Raw genomic sequence first — 21,926 nt, forward strand, 5'->3', positions numbered from 1 at the left:
TTGGTCAAAAGCATGGCTTTGGATTTCAAAAATCACACAATAGACCATATTACTAATATGAAGGTAGAACATATATTAGCAATTAGTTTCAATAAATCTCTCAAAAGCTATAAACTTCGGTTTGTTGTGCAAAGTCTAAACCAATCACCAGAAAATTAGCAATAGAATGCGTAATTACTCAATAGATAGTTAATAGTTCTAGAATAAAGATTTAAAAGAATAGTTCAGGTTTCCTGAGGTTCTATAAAGAGGCTATGAGAGGTCACAATTTTAATTGTACTGGACAAAAGATAAAAGAAGACTTACACTTTGTGAAAACATATTTTATCCCAAAAATATCTTGTTTTTCAAATATTATTTTTTTAATCTTTACTTTGGTGTAAAAAAAAAGTAGAAGAACTTGTTAAATTTGTCACATTAGACAATATAGTAATAATATATTTTTTTGGTTTAAATTGGCTTACTTTTGAGTCTTACAGAATATCAAGTTTTTGTCATGTGAAAACAATGCATTATAAGTCATTTTCAACCTTTTTCTATTTATATTCTGTACAAATCTATCTTTAAAATAAGCAGCATCTTTTGAAGCACTTTCTGATTCAACTTTTTAAGCTAAAGCTCAAACTTTTAACTCAGATTCCACCCCAATGTTCTGCAAAGCTTTGAATAGGTCTGAATGCTTTCATTAGAAAAGAGTTTAATAACTTAAAATTGTGTTTCCTAGTTTTTAGATTCAACGCACATGTGGAATGCAAACATTACTTGCAAGAAATTTCAGCAGCTCCTTTAGTGCCTCTTTGCATCTCAGACTAGTGTCTTCAAAACAATTCATTCCAATTCAATTCAATTACATTCAAAAATGCTTTTCTGATCCCAAAAGGAAATTAAATAATTCTCATCTATTTTCTAATATCACCTTTCTCTCACATTGTTTCTGAAAGGCATCAGTAACAATTATTCCCATTATTGATACCTGCCTTGATTGTACTACTGTGTAAATATACCATGGAATTTTTGTTACCCTTCTTCTGACTGGTACCTTTGACTAAATAGATCATATTGATCATCTTGGTCAGCTAACTATGACTTTAGCTAATGGATGTAAATGAACAAATCCCTGGAAAATGAGATCAACTAATCAAATCAGAGAACTCTATGTTAAAAAAATTTAACTACCTCTTTGAAATAACGAATGACTTTGCAGCTCTAAAATAATGTGTACCAAAATAAGAAGCCATCATCAATAATACTCTTTTTTTGTACCAGAGCAGATGATTTACAAGATAAAATAACAACAATATCGTTAACTATTATCTACTCCAACAGTCTTGCCCATTTTTAGTTTTAAGGTGGGTTGCATCCTTCAACTTTCCAATGAGATTCCTTGAAAGAAATTTAGATATCACAACAGTGCAGCATCCTTTCTCACCTGGTAGTGATCGGGGTATTTAAATCCCTTTAAATCTTTAAATTAATGAATTTAATTAATCCCTTTAAATCTGACATGCACACACATAAACACAGATTCCATCATGATTCATGATCAAACACAGCAGACAAACTGACACACACACACACACAAACAAACTTCGTCCATAAATGCGTCAAAAGGCTCAGGGCAAAACACATAAAGGTCATCGGTGACAACTAAATGCTGCTGTGGCTCTTTAATGAACCCCGACAACAGAGGGTGGAACTAATGACTGGAATCAGAGAAGTTATAAGATGAATCCCAGGATTTAAAATGGTCATCTCTCTTCAGCTCAATTCAGAGCGATACATTTTTTTTTCTCTCAGTCACGTGAATTTGGTTCATATAGTTTTTTTCACCATGACAGTGTTTCTCAGATGGATAAATATTTCAAAAATAAGTTCAAAGAACTAAACTTCATGCAAACTCTTCACCATGATTAGATGTCAAGGATAGCCCTAAAAGCAGGACAAATACATTTCAATCTGCTGTGGAAAAGTTTTCCCCTCTTCTGACTTATTCTGTTTTTACTTTTTTTTAATCACACTTAAATATTTCAGAAGATCAAATGAATTTTAACCTTAGACAATTATAATTTAAGTAAATGGAAAAAACAGTTTGCAAATGATAATTCAATGTATTAATGAATTTGTAGCAAGGCACCGACAGTCAAGTTAAAAACTACTCTAGAACTTTAAAAATAATCAGTTCGACTTGAAATATGAATTACTTTAAAATTATATAAAGACTCTCAGGTGTGAACTTGTGAAGTGTAATAGCCGCCTTTATCCTCTAGATGGTACCATCCGTCATAATCTTACCATTTATCAGCAACACTAGACCATAGAGAAGTACATAAGTTCCTTTTTAGTGTTTTTGAATAGAAACTTGATTATTTTATCTAGACTATAATAGATACCAAAATACATTGCTACATAATTACATATGTGGGACTAAGTTTAAATTGGGGATCCTATGTGGTTACTTATAGACGCAATGAACACTGAGCTATGTTATGAGCCACCTTATTTCATCTGTACTAAACTTCCTTCCTGTCTTTGGTCGGTTGCAGATTTTAGATATATAAGAAGATTCTGTATTTAGTAATACAGCATTTTCTGTCTTCTACAGCTATATAAATTTACAGGTAAGGTTTAGCCAAAACATCATTATTTAATATAGCTTAATATCCATGTGGAACCCACCTTAGTGGTAAAATACCATTTCAGACTTTTATATATTCACAGTTTTCAATGAATACATAGATGAACCATATAACCTATTTTGTAAAGACACCAAACTGATTCATCCCTCAGGTTTACAGGCCTTGTGTCCTCTTGAAGGTTTTACAGTTTGAACAGCTTAATAAGTATCAATATATAATGTATAAAATAAATTTAAAAAAATGAAAAATCTATTTAAAATCAGCCTGCAAGACTGCTGCTCCTTGAAAAATCACAAAAAACTGTACCTCGGATGCAATAACCAATAGGACATAGACATTTGCGCAGCAGAATATTTAGTTTTCAGTGTGAATTCCGGGTCTTTCGCATTTTTTTTAAACAGAGGACTTCCTTATGTCACTGATTACATCACTTCTGGTCCCATATATAAGACAGATGAGAGCACTGAGGACTATCTCGGACCCTCAGCTGTTCTGTGGACTGTCTCTCAATCACCATGCGTGAAATCGTACATCTGCAAATTGGACAATGTGGCAACCAGATCGGCTCCAAGGTAATACAAAGAAATAATTATTAAATGATCACCTCCATAAAATATGATATGTATCAAAAGACCTACATCAAAAACTCTTGGTTAATTTTGGAAACATGATATACTGGCAGAGTTATAAGAATAATAATTACTGTTAATACATTTTGTGAAACCATGTTTAAAGTAGTCTAAAACTGCGTGTATTTTTTATTCTTGTGGTGAATATTTTGAGTTGTGCGCTGTCACTCACTGTGTGTGACACAGGGTGTTCCGTGTCAAGCTCTTAGTTGAAAGATAAGGACCAAAGTAGAACTGACATGGGTGGGACATTTTTATCATGGCTAACACAAAATAAAAGCGGGGAAGAACAAAATGATAAAAATTGGTAACACATGCTGCTTTTTAACATTTTAGGCTGTAGTAGTCTTCTAACAGTCAGGTTACCTCCGGTCTAAAAATCCGTTTTACATTATGTACATTCAATGTTCTGTATCTAGCTTATATAAAAGCATGAGACAAATAGATAACTGCTTGTTTCAGCTCAATAATGAATTAGTTGATGCCTAACATACTGTGCAAAACTTTTAAAGAATCTTGATTTCCCAGTACTTTGCATCTTATGAGTTTTTTTAACTGAAATGATTGGCAGCCAAAATACTAAGAACTTTTAAGAGACTTAAGGAGAAACTTGGTATTTGGAAGGAAAATAGGAAGAAATGGGAAACAATTCAAAACTTTTTGCAGATGGATACTGACTAGATGATTTATTTATAGGCACATATACAGTAAATAGTCTCCTTAAGTGCAATACAGTACAGTCACGTTTTAAACATTACAAATTAAAGTGGAGCTTAAATACTGTATAAAGAGGATCTTTTAGGAAACAACTTACTACGGGTGTTGTATTGATAATTTTCTTCTGTTTTAGTTCTGGGAAGTTATCAGTGAAGAACATGGGATAAGTGCAACAGGCCTCTACGAAGGAGACAGCAACATACAACTGGAGAGGCTCAACGTCTACTTTAATGAGGCACACGGTACCAGAAGAGTTCATTTGCTTGCTCAGGCTTATTCAAAGACTTAACCACAAATATTGTGTATTGAGCTCAGCTGTCTGTGACTTATTTTGTTTTTTAGCATAAGCCTGGGCATTAAATCACTGAAAGGTATTGGTTGAAAATGCCCATTCCCAGCTATGTTTTCAAAACTTATTGATTCTGTTTGTAGGTGGTAAATATGTCCCCAGGGCGTTGCTTGTGGACCTGGAGCCCGGCACTATGGACAGTGTCAGAGGAAGTCGCATTGGTGCTCTTTTTAGACCAGACAATTTCATCCACGGTGAGGCCAACTGAGAAAAAAACCACAATATTCATGTTATTAAATTCTTCATGATGGTGGCGATCCAGGAGTTTGTCCTGCGATCGGTAGGGTTGTTAGTTTGATCTCCACTCTGTCTGCCTCTGTCATTGTGTCTTTGGGTGGTGGTCAGAAGGCTCAGAGGTGTAGAGACATAATTTAACCCTGTCAGTTTAACTGGAGTAATTTCTGTACAGAAATTAACTTACCAGTTAATTAACTACTATACCAGTTAATTTCTCTACTGGTATAGTAGAGAAACTGGTATAGTAGAGAAATTAACTATAATTTCTCTACTATACCAGTAGTATAGTAGAGAAATTAACTGGTAAGAAATTAACTTACCAGTTAATTTCTCTACAGAAATTAACTGTAATCTATTGTATTACAATAGATTTGTAATCTATTGTGGATAAATAACCTAACTTCTATAAATCTGGTGGTGCAGGGAACTCAGGAGCTGGAAACAACTGGGCTAAGGGCCACTACACAGAGGGAGCGGAGTTGGTGGAGCATGTCATGGACCGGGTCAGGAACGAGAGTGAAAGCTGTGATTGCCTCCAAGGCTTTCAGCTGGTTCACTCGCTGGGGGGAGGCACAGGCTCCGGCATGGGTACCCTCCTCATCAATAAGATCAGAGAGGACTACCCAGACCGTATCATGAATACCTTTAGCATCATGCCTTCTCCTAAAGTCTCAGACACAGTGGTGGAGCCTTATAATGCTACACTCTCTGTGCATCAGCTCTTAGAGAACACAGACGAGACTTTCTGCATTGACAACGAGGCCCTTTATGACATCTGTTTCCGTACCCTAAAACTGACCACACCGACTTATGGGGATCTCAACCACTTGGTCTCCTTGACTATGAGCGGGGTCACAACCTCTCTCAGATTTCCAGGACAGCTCAATGCTGACCTGAGGAAGCTGGCTGTCAACATGGTGCCCTTCCCTCGTCTCCACTTCTTCATGCCAGGCTTCGCCCCACTGACACCTCGGGGTAGCCAGCAATACAGAGCTCTCACTGTACCTGAACTTACCCAGCAGATGTTCGATGCCCGCAACATGATGGCGGCATGTGACCCACGGCGAGGGCGCTACCTCACAGTAGCTGGTGTCTTTCGAGGTAGGATGTCCACCAAAGAGGTGGATGAGCAGATGCTCGCAATGCAACAGAAAAACAGTGCCTATTTTGTCGATTGGATCCCCCATAATGTAAAGGTGGCTGTGTGTGACATCCCTCCTCGAGGCCTAAAAATGGCTTCCACATTCATCGGAAACAACACAGCAATTCAGGAGATATTCCGTCGGGTGGGCGAGCAGTTCTCCCTCATGTTCAGACGGAAGGCTTTCCTCCACTGGTACACAGGAGAGGGTATGGATGAAATGGAGTTCACAGAGGCTGAGAGTAACCTCAACGACCTGGTGGCAGAGTACCAGCAGTACCAAGATGCAACTGCTGATCTAGATTGGGAAGCAGAAGAAGAAGAAGAGGAAGGACCCTCGTCTGCAGGGATCACAGAGGTTCAGTCTCGGACGGAAACCAAACTGGAAACAGTGGTAGAAACCAACAAAGAAACTGTAGATGAGTAGTGTGGATGTGGTATACAGCTTCACACAGAAGGACTCTTTGGGCAAGAATTGAAATGATGTATGTATAGTGAATTTCTTTGGAAACAATGTTTTATGTTAACCTGTTTTACTTGTATTTTTTTTATTCATTTTATTTTTATTTTCACCTTTTACTGGATTCAAGGCTTTGATGACTATGTTTGGGGCTTTTGATCTTTTGAAAACATCTTTCAGCAGTTATTTGAAATAAATATCTTAGACATGTAATGCCAACAGCAGACCCATGACTAACTAGGCAGCTTTGCCTTTTAGATGACCTGTGAATGCTTCAGATGTAGTGTATATAGAAGGTGATTTAAAGGAAGCTTCTGTCAGGGAATTTCAGCCCAGGCTCCTCCAGAAGACAGATGGGTCATAGTATTAAAAAATATAATCACAAGATTGACTAATAGAGCTAATTAATGCTAAGCACTTGCTTTTATTATTGTATAAACTGTTGGAAACTTTGAGTTGGGAGATTGGAAGAACAGTAAAAAATTCAGTAATCTTATCAGCACAATCAATGAGCTTTAATTCAGCATGTTGCAGTTTGCATTTCTGTTTCTCACAGGCGAAGTCATTCAGCAAAGCAATAAGCCATAGTGAAACATTATATAACAATTATACCATTCACCCTTTTTGTCGTTTGACTTGTCATCATGTCTAGAGGTGCACATCATGGTACAGTTTATAGTAAACAACTACTTCATGGGTGCAGTAGAGGTCAAAGCAGAAAACCAATAAGACTCGATTCAGCTATTTGGTCTTGTATAAATGTCTTTGTGTTTGTGGTACTATTGTAAAATGAAACCCGTGGCTCACTGATTAAAAGTAATTATAATATGTATTAATTTATGAAGAGTGAATAATATAGCATTCTTTCTTCTCATTCCATGGGCTGTATTATATTTTAATGCATTTATAAAAAAACTATTAAGTGGAAAAAAGAAGCATGCATTTTGACTATGTTAGACTATGTCAGCCCTGTATGTAAAGGTACTTTTGAAATAATGCAGACAATGTTTTTGTATTTTTAAACAAATGTTATAATTGATTTATTTCTCTTTGAAATATTGGATTTATTTGTACATGTTTAAATGAATTATATTTTCAGCATTTCTGTGTAATCCATAACTTTAAACAAATATTATATTGATGTTTAAACAATGATTTGTTTTTGTGTATGGGACATGTATTAAAAGCTTTTTCAAAACCCTGTCCCCTGACAGCAGGTTTCATTAATTGAAGTTGAACTGAGGCAAACTGTGGCACTGGAAAGTACTCTGATACCACACAACCCGTGATACTGTTCAAGGCTGTCAGACTGTTTCCTCCCACTTGCACAAGTCTGGTGCCCTGCGATTACGCATAACTTGGACAGAGCATGTTCGCTTCTAGATAAGCACACTTGACTTTCAGATGCCCCTGCACTCTGCAGTTCAGTTCACTGAACTCTTGTACAGTACTGTGACAAATTAGAGATTATGTGTAATATAGGTCACAGTGCCAACAGACATATCAAAGTTTTTTTTTCAGGACAGGTTATAAGGTCAAGAGAAGGTCAAGCAGCAACATATATAACGTGAAATGAATATTTAACAAAACATTTTCAATGAAAGTCAATATGCTTAGGGGTTCAGACAGACATAAGGAGTATTTAAATGTTTACAATAATACAGGAAAATATACATTTATTTATCGAACTTAAGTAAAAGTATTAAATATTACAGTGACAGATACTCCTGATGTATTGACTAGAAATGTCATATGTGGCACAAAGATGATAACCATGTCATGGGGGTCCAAACCTATATTTGTGGGTCAAAGAAAATTAGTATAAATAACAACATTTAATTTCCGTCTGGGATTAATAAAGAATTTTTGAATTGAATTGGGAAAAAAAAAGACAAACACATCTATCACAAAACAGACAATTATTCCAACATTTAAAAAGCTTGAGGTAAGATAAGACTGGGCAGTTATATAATATGCCAGAAAAAATATTTTAAAACATTTTAATTTTTTTCTGCATTTTATGTCAAAATATCTAAACAACCAATCAAACAATTCTGTAATAGAAAATATAATAAATTCATCAGATATCCCTGGGGGACTTAATATTATGCCATATCTGGCAGAGAGTGTTTATTTAAGTTTAAGTGAAAAACATGGCATATTTCGATTTTGCATCATTACTCAAGAGGCGGAAATGCGTAATGAACTCATGTGACTGCGGCTGCGCTGGTATGGGGTGGAAGGATTTTTCATTCACTTCATGTGCTGCTTCCTTACATCTGTCAGTGTGACCGTCTTCCTACCAGTTCGACTGCTGCTTCATAGCCTTTGCTGCTTACTATTAAATCATGAAGATCTGGACCTCGGAGTACATATTCAAGTAAGCGGAGATTTCATCCATTCAGGCAATGTGTGTTCCGTTTGCTGGTTGCAGATTTAAACCGACTTTCCTGACCGGAGCTTTTATTAACGTTGATTTTCTTTTTATTTTGATTGTGTAATATACCATATGCAAAGTTAGACCACTGAACATTGTTTTTAAAAGCCATGTTTCTATATATAAACTCTGGTTTCTTTTGTTATAACATGTTCGAGCGTATCAAGTACATTGATATAGTGTACCGTAATTGCTTTGGTTTTAATAACACTAAAATACTTAAAAGATTCTTAAAGCGGTCAAGAAATTGAATAAAACTGACCATAAGACGCTGTCATTGACTAGTCTCTGCAGTTTTTCGGCTTGCATAACTCGCCGGTCAGATACGAGCAGCCCCTTTAACCTTTCCCCTACATTCTTCCGTACGTGCTGTCGTAATTACACACGTCACTGAATAACGACGGCGTGTTCACGTGTCTCCATGGAAACGTCTGTGTTCTACTGCTGCTAGCTAGCAGTCCTCCTCGTCGCTCTTTGAAAAGTAATATCACATTTTAAGCATTTTTTTGCGTATAACTTAACAAATTATTTTTTTCTTAAGTTATCAAAGCTGGAGCTGCTTAATTCAGCTTTATTCTTTATATTTTAGTCATGTTATAATTATATATCCCCGCCTCTCGCCCGGAACGTTAGCTGGAGATAGGCACCAGCACCACTCATTTTCTAACACCAGGGTGTTAGAAAATGGATGGATATTGACCGAGTAAAGCACTCTAATGAGTGCTTATCTGTAAGTTCAAATATATTTTTTAAAGAAGGCTTTAGTTAAATGCCGATATTATAGAAAATTGTAACTGTAAGGTAAATTAAATGAAATATAATTCAATTTAAAATTAACCCTCTGCACTTTTGAAGCTACAGTATGAGCTACAAACAATGAAGAAATAAGAGCTTCATTAGTGTTTTGCTATTTAACCTTGAGAGTAAATGTAGTTAATAAGAGGAAACAATTGCCATTTGTAGGAATAGGAATTTGTTTAACTGTTAATTGTAGCATTTAGGTAAATGTATAATTGTGAATAAAATGATTCACTCAACTCTGTATTGCTGTGTAAAATGGTAGTTTTGTGGGTGTGACTTTTATTTATCAAATTCTGTATTTTTGTTGCTTTTGTCCCCACAGCCATCCTTGGGAGATGGTGACCAAGGCTGCTATGCAGAAGTATCCAAATCCCATGAATCCCAGTGTGTTTGGAGTGGATGTACTAGACCGAAACATTGACCAACAGGGCCGCCTCCACAGTCAAAGGCTGCTCAGCACAGAGTGGGGCCTACCGTCCATTGTAAAATCTGTGAGTGTCAAAACCCGAACACATAATCTTTCTAGATTCTGAGCTCAGACTGTTCAATGAATGTCTTCTAGACAGTGATGGAAAACAATGTGATATTTGTATTAAAAGTCGTGTAAAAATGGATAAAATGGATTACAAAAATCCAGATACGTCCATCACATGGTTAACTTTCCATGCTCGTATCTGACCTTAACATGCAAGGCTTTTCTGTCCAGTAATAGTAACAGACATGGGTTCTTGTTGGAGCCACAGCTAGTTCATGGCAGTGTGCCACAGCTCGTGCTGTACGGGACATGGTGGTCCCATATCCATCATTGCTCAGATGTGATCCCTGACACCGTGTGATGTAACTTTCCATCTGTGTGTCAGCTCGGTCAGAACCAGAGGTGACTTGAAAGCAGAGCAGTGACGGAGCCCTCTGGAATTGCACAACGTGTAATTTGAACTCTTCCAATGGGAACCGTGATTCACTGAACTCTGTAATCCAAACTCTGGAACGATGAGGTTGCAGAAAACTGATACTGTGCCATTCCAACTGTCTGAGATTGTTTTATGTCAGCATTTTCTGACAACTCTTGGTTAGATATATGAGGATATGTCTGTTCTCTCTAGTAATACTATGATTCTGTTGTTTTTAAGACCAAAAAAAAGTTTTGCTGCCTGATTTTATAGTTTATTTACACATTATTGAATTAGTAAAACACTTCTGTGCTTCTTGTGTGTATAAACTTCATGTTTCATATTTTGAGTTTTGGCACCTTTTTGAAGGCTCTTTGGGAGCTGTGGCTTATAATCCCAGTGTCATTTAGCGTGTAAAAATCAGCTTTTATTTATCTTTAGCAAAGTCTATGATGGTATTATGTGAGGGTTTTCCCTATAGTTTAAAGAATTAAAAAAATCTAATTTCTAATGTTTTGACTAAAGTGAAACGTTATTAAATCAACGTGGTGTCATAATTTCTATTTCTGAGCAACAGTACATATTTGAATAACACATTTGTATTAATTCAGCTATGAGGTATTATAAATTGAAGTTAAATCAGTGTTTTTTTGAATTATATCATTATATTTTATTCAAAATACAGTGACATAATAATTTTTACAGGAGATTTTATGTAGTAGTCAAGAAAAACAAATCAATAAGTGTATGATGTTTGTAAATTTTAGCCTGGTTGTAAAATGTCTTCCTTTTGTTCCTTTAGCTCATCGGAAATGTACGAACGTGCACCTACATTCAGGAGAGCTCGATTGTGGATCCCAAGGAGAAAATGTTTGAACTTCAATCTTCAAATGTGAGTAATAAGAACAACGTTTTCTTTTGAATGCTTGGTTAGATTTCCTGTAGAGTTTGGGATTTCAAGGTCTGCCAAAGATATTGAATGTCATTCCAGGAGTTAATATTGGCTAGAGTGAAAGCATTAAAGGCTTCTTTTGTTGTTGTTCTTTCCCATTTGATGACAAGCAGTGACAAAGCATATTGTGTTTGGGGTTGTGTCAGTCTTAAACAGACACACCTAGTTTAGGTAGAGTTTGTGTTACTTTCATCCGGATGAGCTCAGACTGTTCAATGACATGATTCTCAGAATGAAGTTGTACTTGTTATACAAGTCTTCTTGAAGTTTCAAGAAGAATTGTTAAGAGCTTTAGGGAGACTTGTCTAACTTTTTCCAACTTTAGGTGTGGAAATTATCCCATAAGCTGCACATACTTCAAGTGTTAACTAAAACGAATTCTTGATGCTTCTTCTTCAGATCACCTTCACAAACATGGTGTCTGTGGATGAAAAGTTAACCTACAAACCACATCCTGAAGATCCAGAGAAGTATGTTTCTTGTTACTTGTTACTCGCTCAGCACAGTTGGTCAAAAACTTGTCAGTTTTTCTTTTTGCATTGTGAATTCTGATGTATTAAATTTTCTCTCTGATTTCTTTCAAATCATCATTCTTTTTAGGACAATATTGACTCAAGAAGCTATCATCTCAGTGAAAGGCATCAGTCTCAGCAGTTACCTGGAGGGGGTAATGGCCAACACCATTTCAACCAATGCTGGAAAGGTAAAACACTTATTTTAGGCCTGATGCAAAATATGAATCTATGACTTCTCAATTTGAAATCAGGTTCCTTTTAATTTTGAAACCAGATTTCAAAGGGGGAATTTTGTTTGTTTTGTTTACAAGTACCTGAAAAGCATTTTATACCTAATGTTAACATATGGAAATGGATTAAGATTTTTTGCTTTCTGAAACTACCTGAATTTCATTTAAAATTCCAAATGGAGAGCAAAAAAATAACATAAAGCACTGTTACACCCTGTTTTGAAATTACCACAAAAAGAACAAAGTTACTGCAGCCGCATTTAACACTTTTTTTGGCGCAGTTAAACCACAAAACGATGCATTTTCTCTTTCTTTGTATTTTATTTTGCATTAGACAATCTTGATGTCTGATGCAATGGTCAGACAACCTTTCTAGGTTGTCTGAACATTCAGAGTTCGTACTAACTGCAAACATTAGGGGACTGAACAGCCCTCTTAAATTGTTCTTAAAGTGCAAACATTAACTATGCAGGAAATGACTAATAGTTTAATTGTCTTACATTTTGATTCAACACGAAGTGCTGTTTTTTAAAAAACAATCATTAAAATTGATTGAGTTTAGGTTTTCAAGTTATTGGACTATAATCTGTCCCTGTAGGTTTTCTTCTCACATGCAGCCTTTGTGAAATGTTTTACTGAATTCCTAACAAAATTAATGACTTAAATAGAAAGGAATTTGCAAGGTTGGGCAATGTGCCATGTTATCTAAAGACTGAATGTTGGAACAGTCACAATAACATTCTTCGTATGTCTTTGCTAGTCTTCTTACAAAGTTCTGCTATGAGCACGATCGCTATTGCCTCATGCTTTAGACATTCTGTAACATTTATAACTTTCATCATTCTGTGATTTAAAAAAAAAATCATTTCTAAGTTTTGTTAGCAAATTTTTATATATGTTTATCCTTGCTCAGGGCCGTGAAGCCATGGAGTGGGTTATAAGAAGGCTGAACACAGAGATCGAGGAGCTGGCTGCCACAGCGCGAGGGACCATACGAACCCCAATGGCTGCTGCAGTCACAGAGAAATGACACCTGCCTCACTAGTTTAGAGACTGTACATCGAGACCACCAGCCTCCCTTTATGATGCTCTGGTGCTGATTTGGTGCTCTGGGCTTTCTGTAGTGTTCAAAGGGTACACTCGTAAACTTTACCATCTACATTAGATGTATTTAAAGCAGCAGACTGCAGCATGAATTGGTTCTGAAGAGACTTTCCAGGGCAGCACAGCACTGATGTGGGCGACAGATGGAGAAACATGCGGCACACTCAGGGACAGATTTAAACACTACTGACAGGAGCAACTGGCTGAACCAGAAACACAAGAAAAAGTGCCAAAGCATACCTTGCTTTTTGTCCAGTCTCTCTCACACCTATCTTTGCCAGATGTGCTTTTGCGGCAGATATCAGAATGTCATCAACTGTCCTAGTTTCAGCTTCCTACAAAGATGAACTGTAAAGAGAGGCAGTTCTTATTGAAATCCAGAAAAGACTGTAGGTGCTTACATTGACCTGTGATGGCAGAAAACTACTTGTGAAAGTGTCATTAAAATTATGTTTATGAACAAAAGTTGGAGTAAATAAGGAGGTTAAAGGGTCAGAAACCCTCTCAACACTTTTCTGTGGGACCTCAGCAATACTGGGACTCTGTACTGGGCACCATGTGCAAGCCTGATTCTAACTGTATTTAATAACTTGTTATAAATGTTTGTCTTATGAGGGGATCAAACTTGCCATATTCATTACTTTGAGTTGATGGGAAGATCCTTTCCAATGCGACATCAGGAGCAATCTTTTGTTGGTGTATTTAAGTGTCTTCTGTCATAAAATTGATTCATGACCCTTTTATATATGTTTTAAACTGTTATTTATTTAGTTTCTTCTAAAGAGAGTTGTGGATTTTTTTTGTCTATTAATAATGTGATAATAAATTTCTTTATTTAAAAACTGCAATTTGTGCTCTTTGTGTGGTGCCTGAATGAGTGAGCTGTAAAAATTGTTTTACTTTGTGTCAATTCTTCAAATTAGAAATCTGGATTATAAGGAGGCCTGGATATTTGAAATATTTTTTCTTTTCCTCTGGAAAGTTTAAAGCAATTGAACAGGTCTTGATTCTTATTAGGGTTTAGAGTTTTTAGGGTTTAAAAGTGAAACTTGTATAGACAGATTTATATAGAGGTGTTAATTTTGACAACAACTTAAAGCTTTTCAAATCCTTTAATTGAATTTATGAGAAAATTGAAATGCTCAGTAAGACAAATTTCAAAAATGAACTTGATTACAGAAACATTCTCTCATGGCCTACACAGCTTATAGGAGTATTGCTGACTTGACAATCACTAATGTCCTTCAAAAGGAGGGTAATTTACTAAGGGTCAAAACTCAAGAAACGGGCTGTTCACAAAATGTTTTATTCAAGCATTTTAAATGGAAAGTAGAGTCAAAAGAAGAGTTAGGGATGCAAGGAGCTGATATCTTCTGTTGCTGGTCCACTACTATGTCATATCAACTTCAAAGTCAGAGCAGTCATCGACAAAGTTTTATAGAACTTCCTAGATGGTTGATTTTATTTTGTAGTAGGACTAAATTGATACCTACCCTCTCTGCCAAAAGTAACAATGCCAAGTATAATGACCATGGTATCACTGTCTGACTGACCTGCAAAAATTGTCCAGGATGATGCAACAATCCATGTAAAAGGGGCCCTGACCAGTAATGAGTGCATGTTTCTGTATTAACATGATTTATTTTTCAATTTTTCATGTTATAATATTGCAGTTTCTTAAAAAAAATAATTTTGGTTTCTAAATTGAAATAAATAATGGACTATATCACAGGCTGACAAATCTATACAAAAGTTTAACTGTTAGAGCAGAACTACTGAAATAAGTTACAATTTTGACAATAGCTATGTGTTATTTTTAGTTTTGTATTCTGTTAGTGTCCTCACATGGTTTATTATGAAAAAGATTCCAATATTTTACATAAAACATAAAAAACCACATAAAATATCCCAGTTTGTTTGAGTTCATAAGAGTTCTTGTTTATAAAACTCAAACTCTACTCACATATTAATGGTTTAACATCAAGTCAATTTATGTAATATTAACAGTCCAGTGAAGTGAGAACTTTGACCTTATCAAAATTTATTGGATCAACTTATATTCTGAAAGACGATATCTTATCTTCGTCATAGGGCTATTTGCTGACACCAAGCGGCCAAATTAGGGACTTGCAACTTCCTCTTGGGAAGAAACCAACGGTGAAGCACACAATATCAGTTCAAGTTTAGTTAGAAGGGTGAACAAGCATTGAGTTTTTAAATTTAGGCTCATATACATAATAAAGATATTTATGTGTGGATCCACATGCTTGGTTTTAGAATAGGGCTTTCAATTAAGCCTCAGGCCATTGCATTGCCGTCTCGTGTTTGGAAGATTCCATTGGAAGTCATAATGACGTATCGCCCTACCCGTTTAGCATCCTGCATCAGCCAATGAAAATCAAGCTTATCGCATCCCTGCAGCCTATCAGCAGCTGGGGTTTATTTAAAGGTTTGGAACCGAGGCACATTTGAAATTAAACAGGCTGCGTTTAAACGACGTGTTCTCTCTCAGCTATCAATTGCGCTTTGTGTTTTGTGAATGTAGCTCTTTTGCTAGTTTTCCCTCTCTATAACACAAATTACAAAGGCTGTTATTTTATTTTGTTAGTAAAGCTTATCGTATTTTAGCGTTCTTTTACGTGTTCCTTGTTTATGTAGCTCAAACAGAAGCTACCGTTAGCTGGTCGATGTAGCTGCTAAGTAGCCTGGGTAGGGTTACCTGGTTTAAAGCTATTTTTATTCTGCACAACAGCCTGTTGCGGTTGCTTTCGGAGACTGTGCAATAATACATTTAGGTAAGTAACGATGGCATGCTTAAAAGGTATTCTGTGAATCGTGTTTTCAGCGTTTGCCGCTAAGCTAGCATCACAAAGATGGCTGCTGTGCCTACTTAAATTATATAATAGGGTTTAGGGTTATTGTATAATAAAATTAAAGGCGCTAGATTATTTAATTGGTGTTTCTAATAATTTGTTAATCAAACCATCTCTTTTCTTAACAGATCATGGAGTCTTCCGCATCGTTCAAAGTGGTAAAGTGCATGAAACCCCAAAGGCCAGAATTAATGGTAATGCCTAGCATTTCAATGATATTTAAGCTGCTAAATGGGAAATATGGTATAATAGATTATTTGGCTTTATGTGAGTTGTGTTAAAGGACACTATGTGTTTAATCTCCAGATATAAACGATGTGGAATAATTTGACAGGTTCCTGTAATTGAAAATATTAAATCTGTTTATCTTCCAAGTAGGGGTGTGCAATGTGGGTCTAAAGTTGTTTTATTTATTATAACGACTGACTAGAAAACAAATACAATTTCTTCAGTCTTTAAATTCTTTTTTTCTTTTCAAAAGATAACAAAAAATGTCACAGCGATCGTAGCTAAATACACAGATACTGCTCTAAAAAGACCTGCATTTTTAAATGGGTTTTCTTTGGGACTCTATTTACGTAAAGAATAGGGGGTTTTAATTGTTCACACTAACCACATTTAATTGTGTACTTAAGCTTATTGATTTGAATACAATCATTTTTGTTTTGATTGCAGTCAAACAGCAATGGACCGAAGCGGGTTCCTGTGTCTCACCATTCACAAGCCATTCAAAAGTCCGTAGTCACACCGACTCAGCATCAGCGGGTTCTGGGCATGTCGAATGGGCCGCAGCGTATCCAGCGGCCCGTTAGCCAGCAGAACCCAGTACCTCATGTCTCTGTAGCTGTCAAGCACCCTCCTCCTGCTGACCAGAATGTAAACCCAGCCACTGTGAAACTAGCTCCAGCACCACAGCCAAAACCCGTTTCCCAGCATAACCAGCCAGCTGGCCACTCGGACTCGACCAAGCCTCCGTCAGAACCAGCAAAGCAGGAGAAGCCGCAGAGTGAGTGCATCACTGAGCTGGAGCAGGGAATGTCAGAGTTTTAAATGAATACTAAAATACTTATTTGCTGTTTTAGCCAAACCTGCCAAGGACAGTCAGGCCTCGTCATCAAAGTATGTAAAATCTTAATACTTTTCATGCATTATGCAGTTTTAAAATGAGACGAGAGCTACATCCCGTTTTCAAACAGGAAACCGTGGAGCCTGGAAAATTTTGAGATTGGCCGTCCTTTGGGAAAGGGCAAGTTTGGCAACGTCTACCTGGCTAGAGAGCGCCAGACCAAATTCATCTTGGCCCTGAAGGTTCTCTTCAAGAAGCAGCTGGAGAAGGCGGGGGTAGAGCACCAGCTGAGGAGAGAAGTCGAGATCCAGTCTCATCTAAGGTACAATGTGCTTATAATAAAATGTCAACCTACAGGTTGATTAAAACAGTTAAGCAGAATGGTTTATATACATTTTCACATGCTTTATTGCACAAATCACCAGTTTTATCTTAAAATGCATTTCTTCTCACATTAGTTTCTCTGTTTTTAAGTTGTCCACAGAACTTTGAATTGTGTTCTGAATATATTTTTTTTTTCTGCAGACATCCCAACATCCTTCGCCTCTATGGCTATTTCCACGATGCTTTTCGTGTGTATCTCATCCTGGAATATGCACCCAGAGGAGAGCTGTACGGCGAGCTGCAGCGCTGTGGGAGTTTCTCTGAGGACAGATCTGCAACAGTAACTGTCCCAATTTACCAGCCAGTGACCATTTTAAACATAACTCTCATGTGGTCTAGTTAAAGCTCACAGATGTGACACTTTTTTTTTTTGCTTTTGTTGTTTTTAGTACATCATGGAACTGGCAGATGCGCTCCACTACTGTCATACCAAGAATGTGATTCACAGAGACATCAAACCAGAGAACCTGTTGCTGGGAAGTAATGGGGAGCTGAAGATTGCTGATTTTGGTTGGTCTGTTCACACTCCATCTTCCAGGTATGTGCATGTTGACATGTCTTGGCATGCTCTGTAGTCATTTCAGATCTGACATTCTGTTTTTCTTCCCATACAGGAGGTCCACCCTGTGTGGAACTCTAGACTACCTTCCCCCAGAGATGATTGAGGGCAAAACTCACGATGAGAAGGTAGACCTGTGGAGTCTGGGGGTCCTATGCTATGAGTTTCTTGTTGGAAAACCTCCATTTGAAGCAAAAACTCACGATGAAACCTACCGCAAGATTTCAAGGGTAAGAATTCTGATGAAGTGGATTTTGTGTAAAATACACGCAATTATTCAACTCCTAAATTTTGCAGGGGTTTTAGGGTAAAGACAGTAATACAAATATTTGAGCTTTTTGGAGCACACAGATCCAAAGTAAAAATCTTTTAGGTGTACAAACCATCTAATATGTTTATTTTTTATTTATTGACATAGGTGGAGTACAGTTACCCTCCACGTGGCTCCATTAGTGCTGGCGCTAAAGACTTGGTAGCCAAGTTGCTGAAGCACAATCCCATGCAGAGGTTGCCCATTGAGGGAGTCCTCTCCCACCCCTGGGTGCACCACTGCTCCACCAAGAAGCCCACTACTTTGAACAGTGAAGTGTCCAGTGAGTGACTGCACTCCCAACAGCTGGCTGTGCCTACACAGTTCTGCAGAACATCAACATGCAGCTGATTTTTCACAGTCCGCTTCTTCTGCTTTGACTCAAAAGATTTTCACAATGAGGATTTTTTTTTGTCTGCAGATACTTGAGCCACTTTGTCACCCTTTATCCTGAGTTTCTTCTCAATGGCATTGTTTTGCCTGTAAATATTTCACTGTTTTTAGTAATTATGAAAAAATTTCTCAAGCTTTTGGGAGATGTTGTTACTTGAAATGGGAATACATTTTCTCCTATCCAATTTACATGTAGAAGTGGAAACATTTTGTTAATCAATGAGATGTTGGTTGCAGGCCTTGTAGTTTCCAGGACTTGCACTTGCTGATCAAATTCAAGTATAGTTGTAACCAGAAGCACCCAGCAGAGGGCGCCAGACAACCACTGAAACTCAGTTTGTTTTTCATTTTAAATACCATATTGAATTGTAATTGTGTTTGTACAAGTTGGTTTATTTTTTAAGATAAAATTGGCAGAAACCTTTTTCATGTTTTCAAAATGGAAATAAAAACAAATCTACATAATGAAAGATGGTTTCAGAGGATTTTACTAAGTGCTTTTTAGTTTTATTGGGGGGCTGCTGAGGAGTGAGGCTAAAGCAAACTACTGTATGTTCATGGTCTTAACACATTTAACTGGCACAGGAAAACATTCCTGTTTTTCATCTGTTTTCTTTGCACAAGTGTAGCATTCTCATGTTAAATATTTGTCGGTACAGCATCACTGCATGCAGTCTAGAATAATTCCACTTTAAGTGGACTGATCGTTTTTTGATGAAAGATGCAGTACCTCTGCAGGAAAAAAATAATTTTCCTGCAAAGGTACTGCAGGAAAATGATTAAAAACCAGCACTTCTTGATGCACATTATGAATCGGTTTCAGATTTCAATTTATCTTTGGGCCTTTCCAATGCTAATATTCTACTAATTTAAGTCATTCTATTGTTGATTTGGTTACTTGCACTCACTGTGGTACTAGGAAAAGAATATTTTTGCAATTTTATTGCAGATTTTTTATATATACATTTTTAATTTTTTGGCTAAACCTGGGTGCCATTTAGAGGTATTTATAATGTCATCAACCTTGTCAAGCATCTTAGTTCCATAAAAAGAAAAGTGCTCTCCTTTGCAGAAATGTTTTAATTCAGTTACCTTGGAGAATTTTCAAGTATGAACAGCATGTTTGAGATCATGCAGGCTTTGGGTAGACCAGTCCTAAGGTTTATTTTGGTTTTGGTCATTCATAGGTGGCATTGCTGCTGTGTGTTGGTTTACTCTCCTGCAGAACCAAAGTGATTGGGTTTAAGGTTCTGCAACTGCAGGATTTACTGGTAGAGATCAAACATGATTCCATCAACTATGAAAAGTTGTCCAGTGCTTAAGAAACCAAAGCAGTCAGAAAACATAATTACCACCACCACCGTGTTAAATCATGAGGCAATTTCTTCCCCCCCCCCCCCCCCAAGGTGGAATCTTAGTGTAATTATTTTTAAAAATCATCTAAAATATATTTTATTTTATCTTCATCCAATATTGACATTTTCTTGATGGCCTGAAACATTCAAGTGTGACAAAAAAGCACAAGAAGGAGTGGACAAATACTTTTTTTAATAGTATTACACTTTCGTGATTTGTATACTTGACTAACCCCCGTTGTCTCGGTTTGTGCGTTTAATCTCTCTGTCCAGTAGGTGTCTCCCTACGAAAATTTGGAGAATTAAAGGAGAACGTATAAAGTGAAATGACTGCTATAAATCTGTCATTTGGGTGCGCAGACTGTAATAATACATGATTTAAAAATTTATCTTACAGTTTATATAATTAAATGCTTTGAGGGCTTTATTTGCATATTTTACCTAAGTCATTTCCCCCCTTTCGGATTTTCTGAACATTTTCATAAAAGAAGAGGACTATCGGATCGCTCTAAATACAGAAAGAAGTACGAGTCTGTTTGTTTATTTATACCCTTCTTTTGCATGTGAACAGGCTCTTAAATCTGCAAGACGGAGCCCATCTGGTCGTTAGATTTGTTTGCAGTTGCCGTGATTTCCTGACTTCTCCAAATGAAGCCACCCGGAAATAAATGAACGGCTCGTCCAGATGTTACCCGCATGGTCAGGAGGGAATCAACAGACTGAACTAAAAGGAAGGCCTGATGCCCGCCTGCAGCAGAAAACTGTTCAAGCGCAAACATGCTTGCTCTTAAGTTCTCCAAAGACACGAATGTAGAGTGAGAAGAAGACCAATTTACGGCTCGAGTCAAAATAAACTTAGAAACTCTCTTTTTAAAAAATCTAATAAAAAAAAAAAAAGACTCCTACCATCACCATCATTTTCTGTGTTTTATTATAGAGGAAAAAAAATACATGTTCTGATCGTTCTTCTTTTACATAAAACCACACACATTTTTTACAATATAATTTCACTTATTTCTTTATTCTTTAATATTAATTTCACGATATATGATCACCACTTTTGAGATATACATTCCATCTTTTTGAAACCACAATAACACACTACACATACGGGTTTTTTTTTTAAATAACATTTCCACAGGACCCATTGGATTGCACAGAATGAAAAATGTATGCACATTTTCCTCTTTGATAATCTGACTTGTATTAATTATGGTTTTCATTTTTTAAAATATTTTTAGACATCGAAATTTTTAAAACTGGAGCGTATCAAATTAATTTTCATAAACAGGCCATGTGTGGATCTAGATGCGCTATTTTTAAATTCGGTTTGCAGTTTTAGTTCGGAGCTCCCATGTTGAGAGAAAACGGGGCTGGATGGAGGGAGGCCACTAGATGGAAAGAAGTTAAGATGGAACTTTGTTATTGCGTGTCGATAAGCTCAGAAACAAAAATGAGGAGTCTTGTGGAGGGGAAAAGGCCTGTCAAAGCATCAACACGTCCACGCCACTGAACCAGAACACTTAACTTTTGTTTGTATCTATGTCCCATTTTCTGTAGCCTGTATCATACATTCAATGCATAGTTTGTACAGTTGCTCTCTTCTATTTGATATTTTTATTATCAGTGATATCCTGATTTTTTTCTATTAAAAAAACAAAAACGTTGTTCGACTTTGATGCAGATTGTAAAATATCGGATTATATATATATATATATATATATCCACTTTTTTTCCTCGGGCTTGTTTTGGGCTTTAACACCACAGTCAACCCCTGCAGTCACGTTGCAGTTTAAACTAAATTTAATTACTTTTCTTTCTTTCTTTCTTTCTTTCTTTCTTTCTTTCTTTCTTTCTTTCTTTCTTTCTTTCTTTCTTTCTTTCTTTC

At 36.6% G+C, this 21,926-nt stretch overlaps 3 protein-coding genes across 3 annotated transcripts; all 3 read left to right on the forward strand.

Moving 5' to 3' along the window:
- Positions 1-3,114: 3,114 nt before the first annotated feature.
- LOC102237703 (tubulin beta chain-like) lies at positions 3,115-7,558 on the forward strand. The gene is made up of 4 exons (XM_005805260.2): positions 3,115-3,208; positions 4,116-4,224; positions 4,415-4,525; positions 4,992-7,558. The coding sequence occupies exons 1-4, from the start codon at positions 3,152-3,154 to the stop codon at positions 6,134-6,136; spliced, it is 1,422 nt and encodes a 473-aa protein (XP_005805317.1). The 5' UTR covers positions 3,115-3,151; the 3' UTR covers positions 6,137-7,558.
- An 830-nt stretch (positions 7,559-8,388) lies between these two features.
- On the forward strand, positions 8,389-13,912 carry LOC102237960 (PRELI domain containing protein 3B). Its single transcript, XM_005805261.2, has 6 exons — positions 8,389-8,549; positions 9,730-9,898; positions 11,100-11,189; positions 11,649-11,719; positions 11,850-11,952; positions 12,908-13,912. Exons 1-6 carry the CDS (start codon positions 8,518-8,520, stop codon positions 13,022-13,024), a joined length of 582 nt encoding a protein of 193 aa, XP_005805318.1. The 5' UTR covers positions 8,389-8,517; the 3' UTR covers positions 13,025-13,912.
- A 1,596-nt stretch (positions 13,913-15,508) lies between these two features.
- aurka (aurora kinase A) lies at positions 15,509-19,138 on the forward strand. Its single transcript, XM_005805262.3, has 9 exons — positions 15,509-15,893; positions 16,100-16,165; positions 16,647-16,977; positions 17,054-17,090; positions 17,168-17,359; positions 17,563-17,701; positions 17,811-17,959; positions 18,036-18,210; positions 18,399-19,138. Exons 2-9 carry the CDS (start codon positions 16,103-16,105, stop codon positions 18,579-18,581), a joined length of 1,269 nt encoding a protein of 422 aa, XP_005805319.1. The 5' UTR covers positions 15,509-15,893; positions 16,100-16,102; the 3' UTR covers positions 18,582-19,138.
- Positions 19,139-21,926: the final 2,788 nt, after the last annotated feature.

Source organism: Xiphophorus maculatus, chromosome 20 (genome assembly GCF_002775205.1).
Source record: "Xiphophorus maculatus strain JP 163 A chromosome 20, X_maculatus-5.0-male, whole genome shotgun sequence".
NCBI lineage: Eukaryota > Metazoa > Chordata > Actinopteri > Cyprinodontiformes > Poeciliidae > Xiphophorus > Xiphophorus maculatus.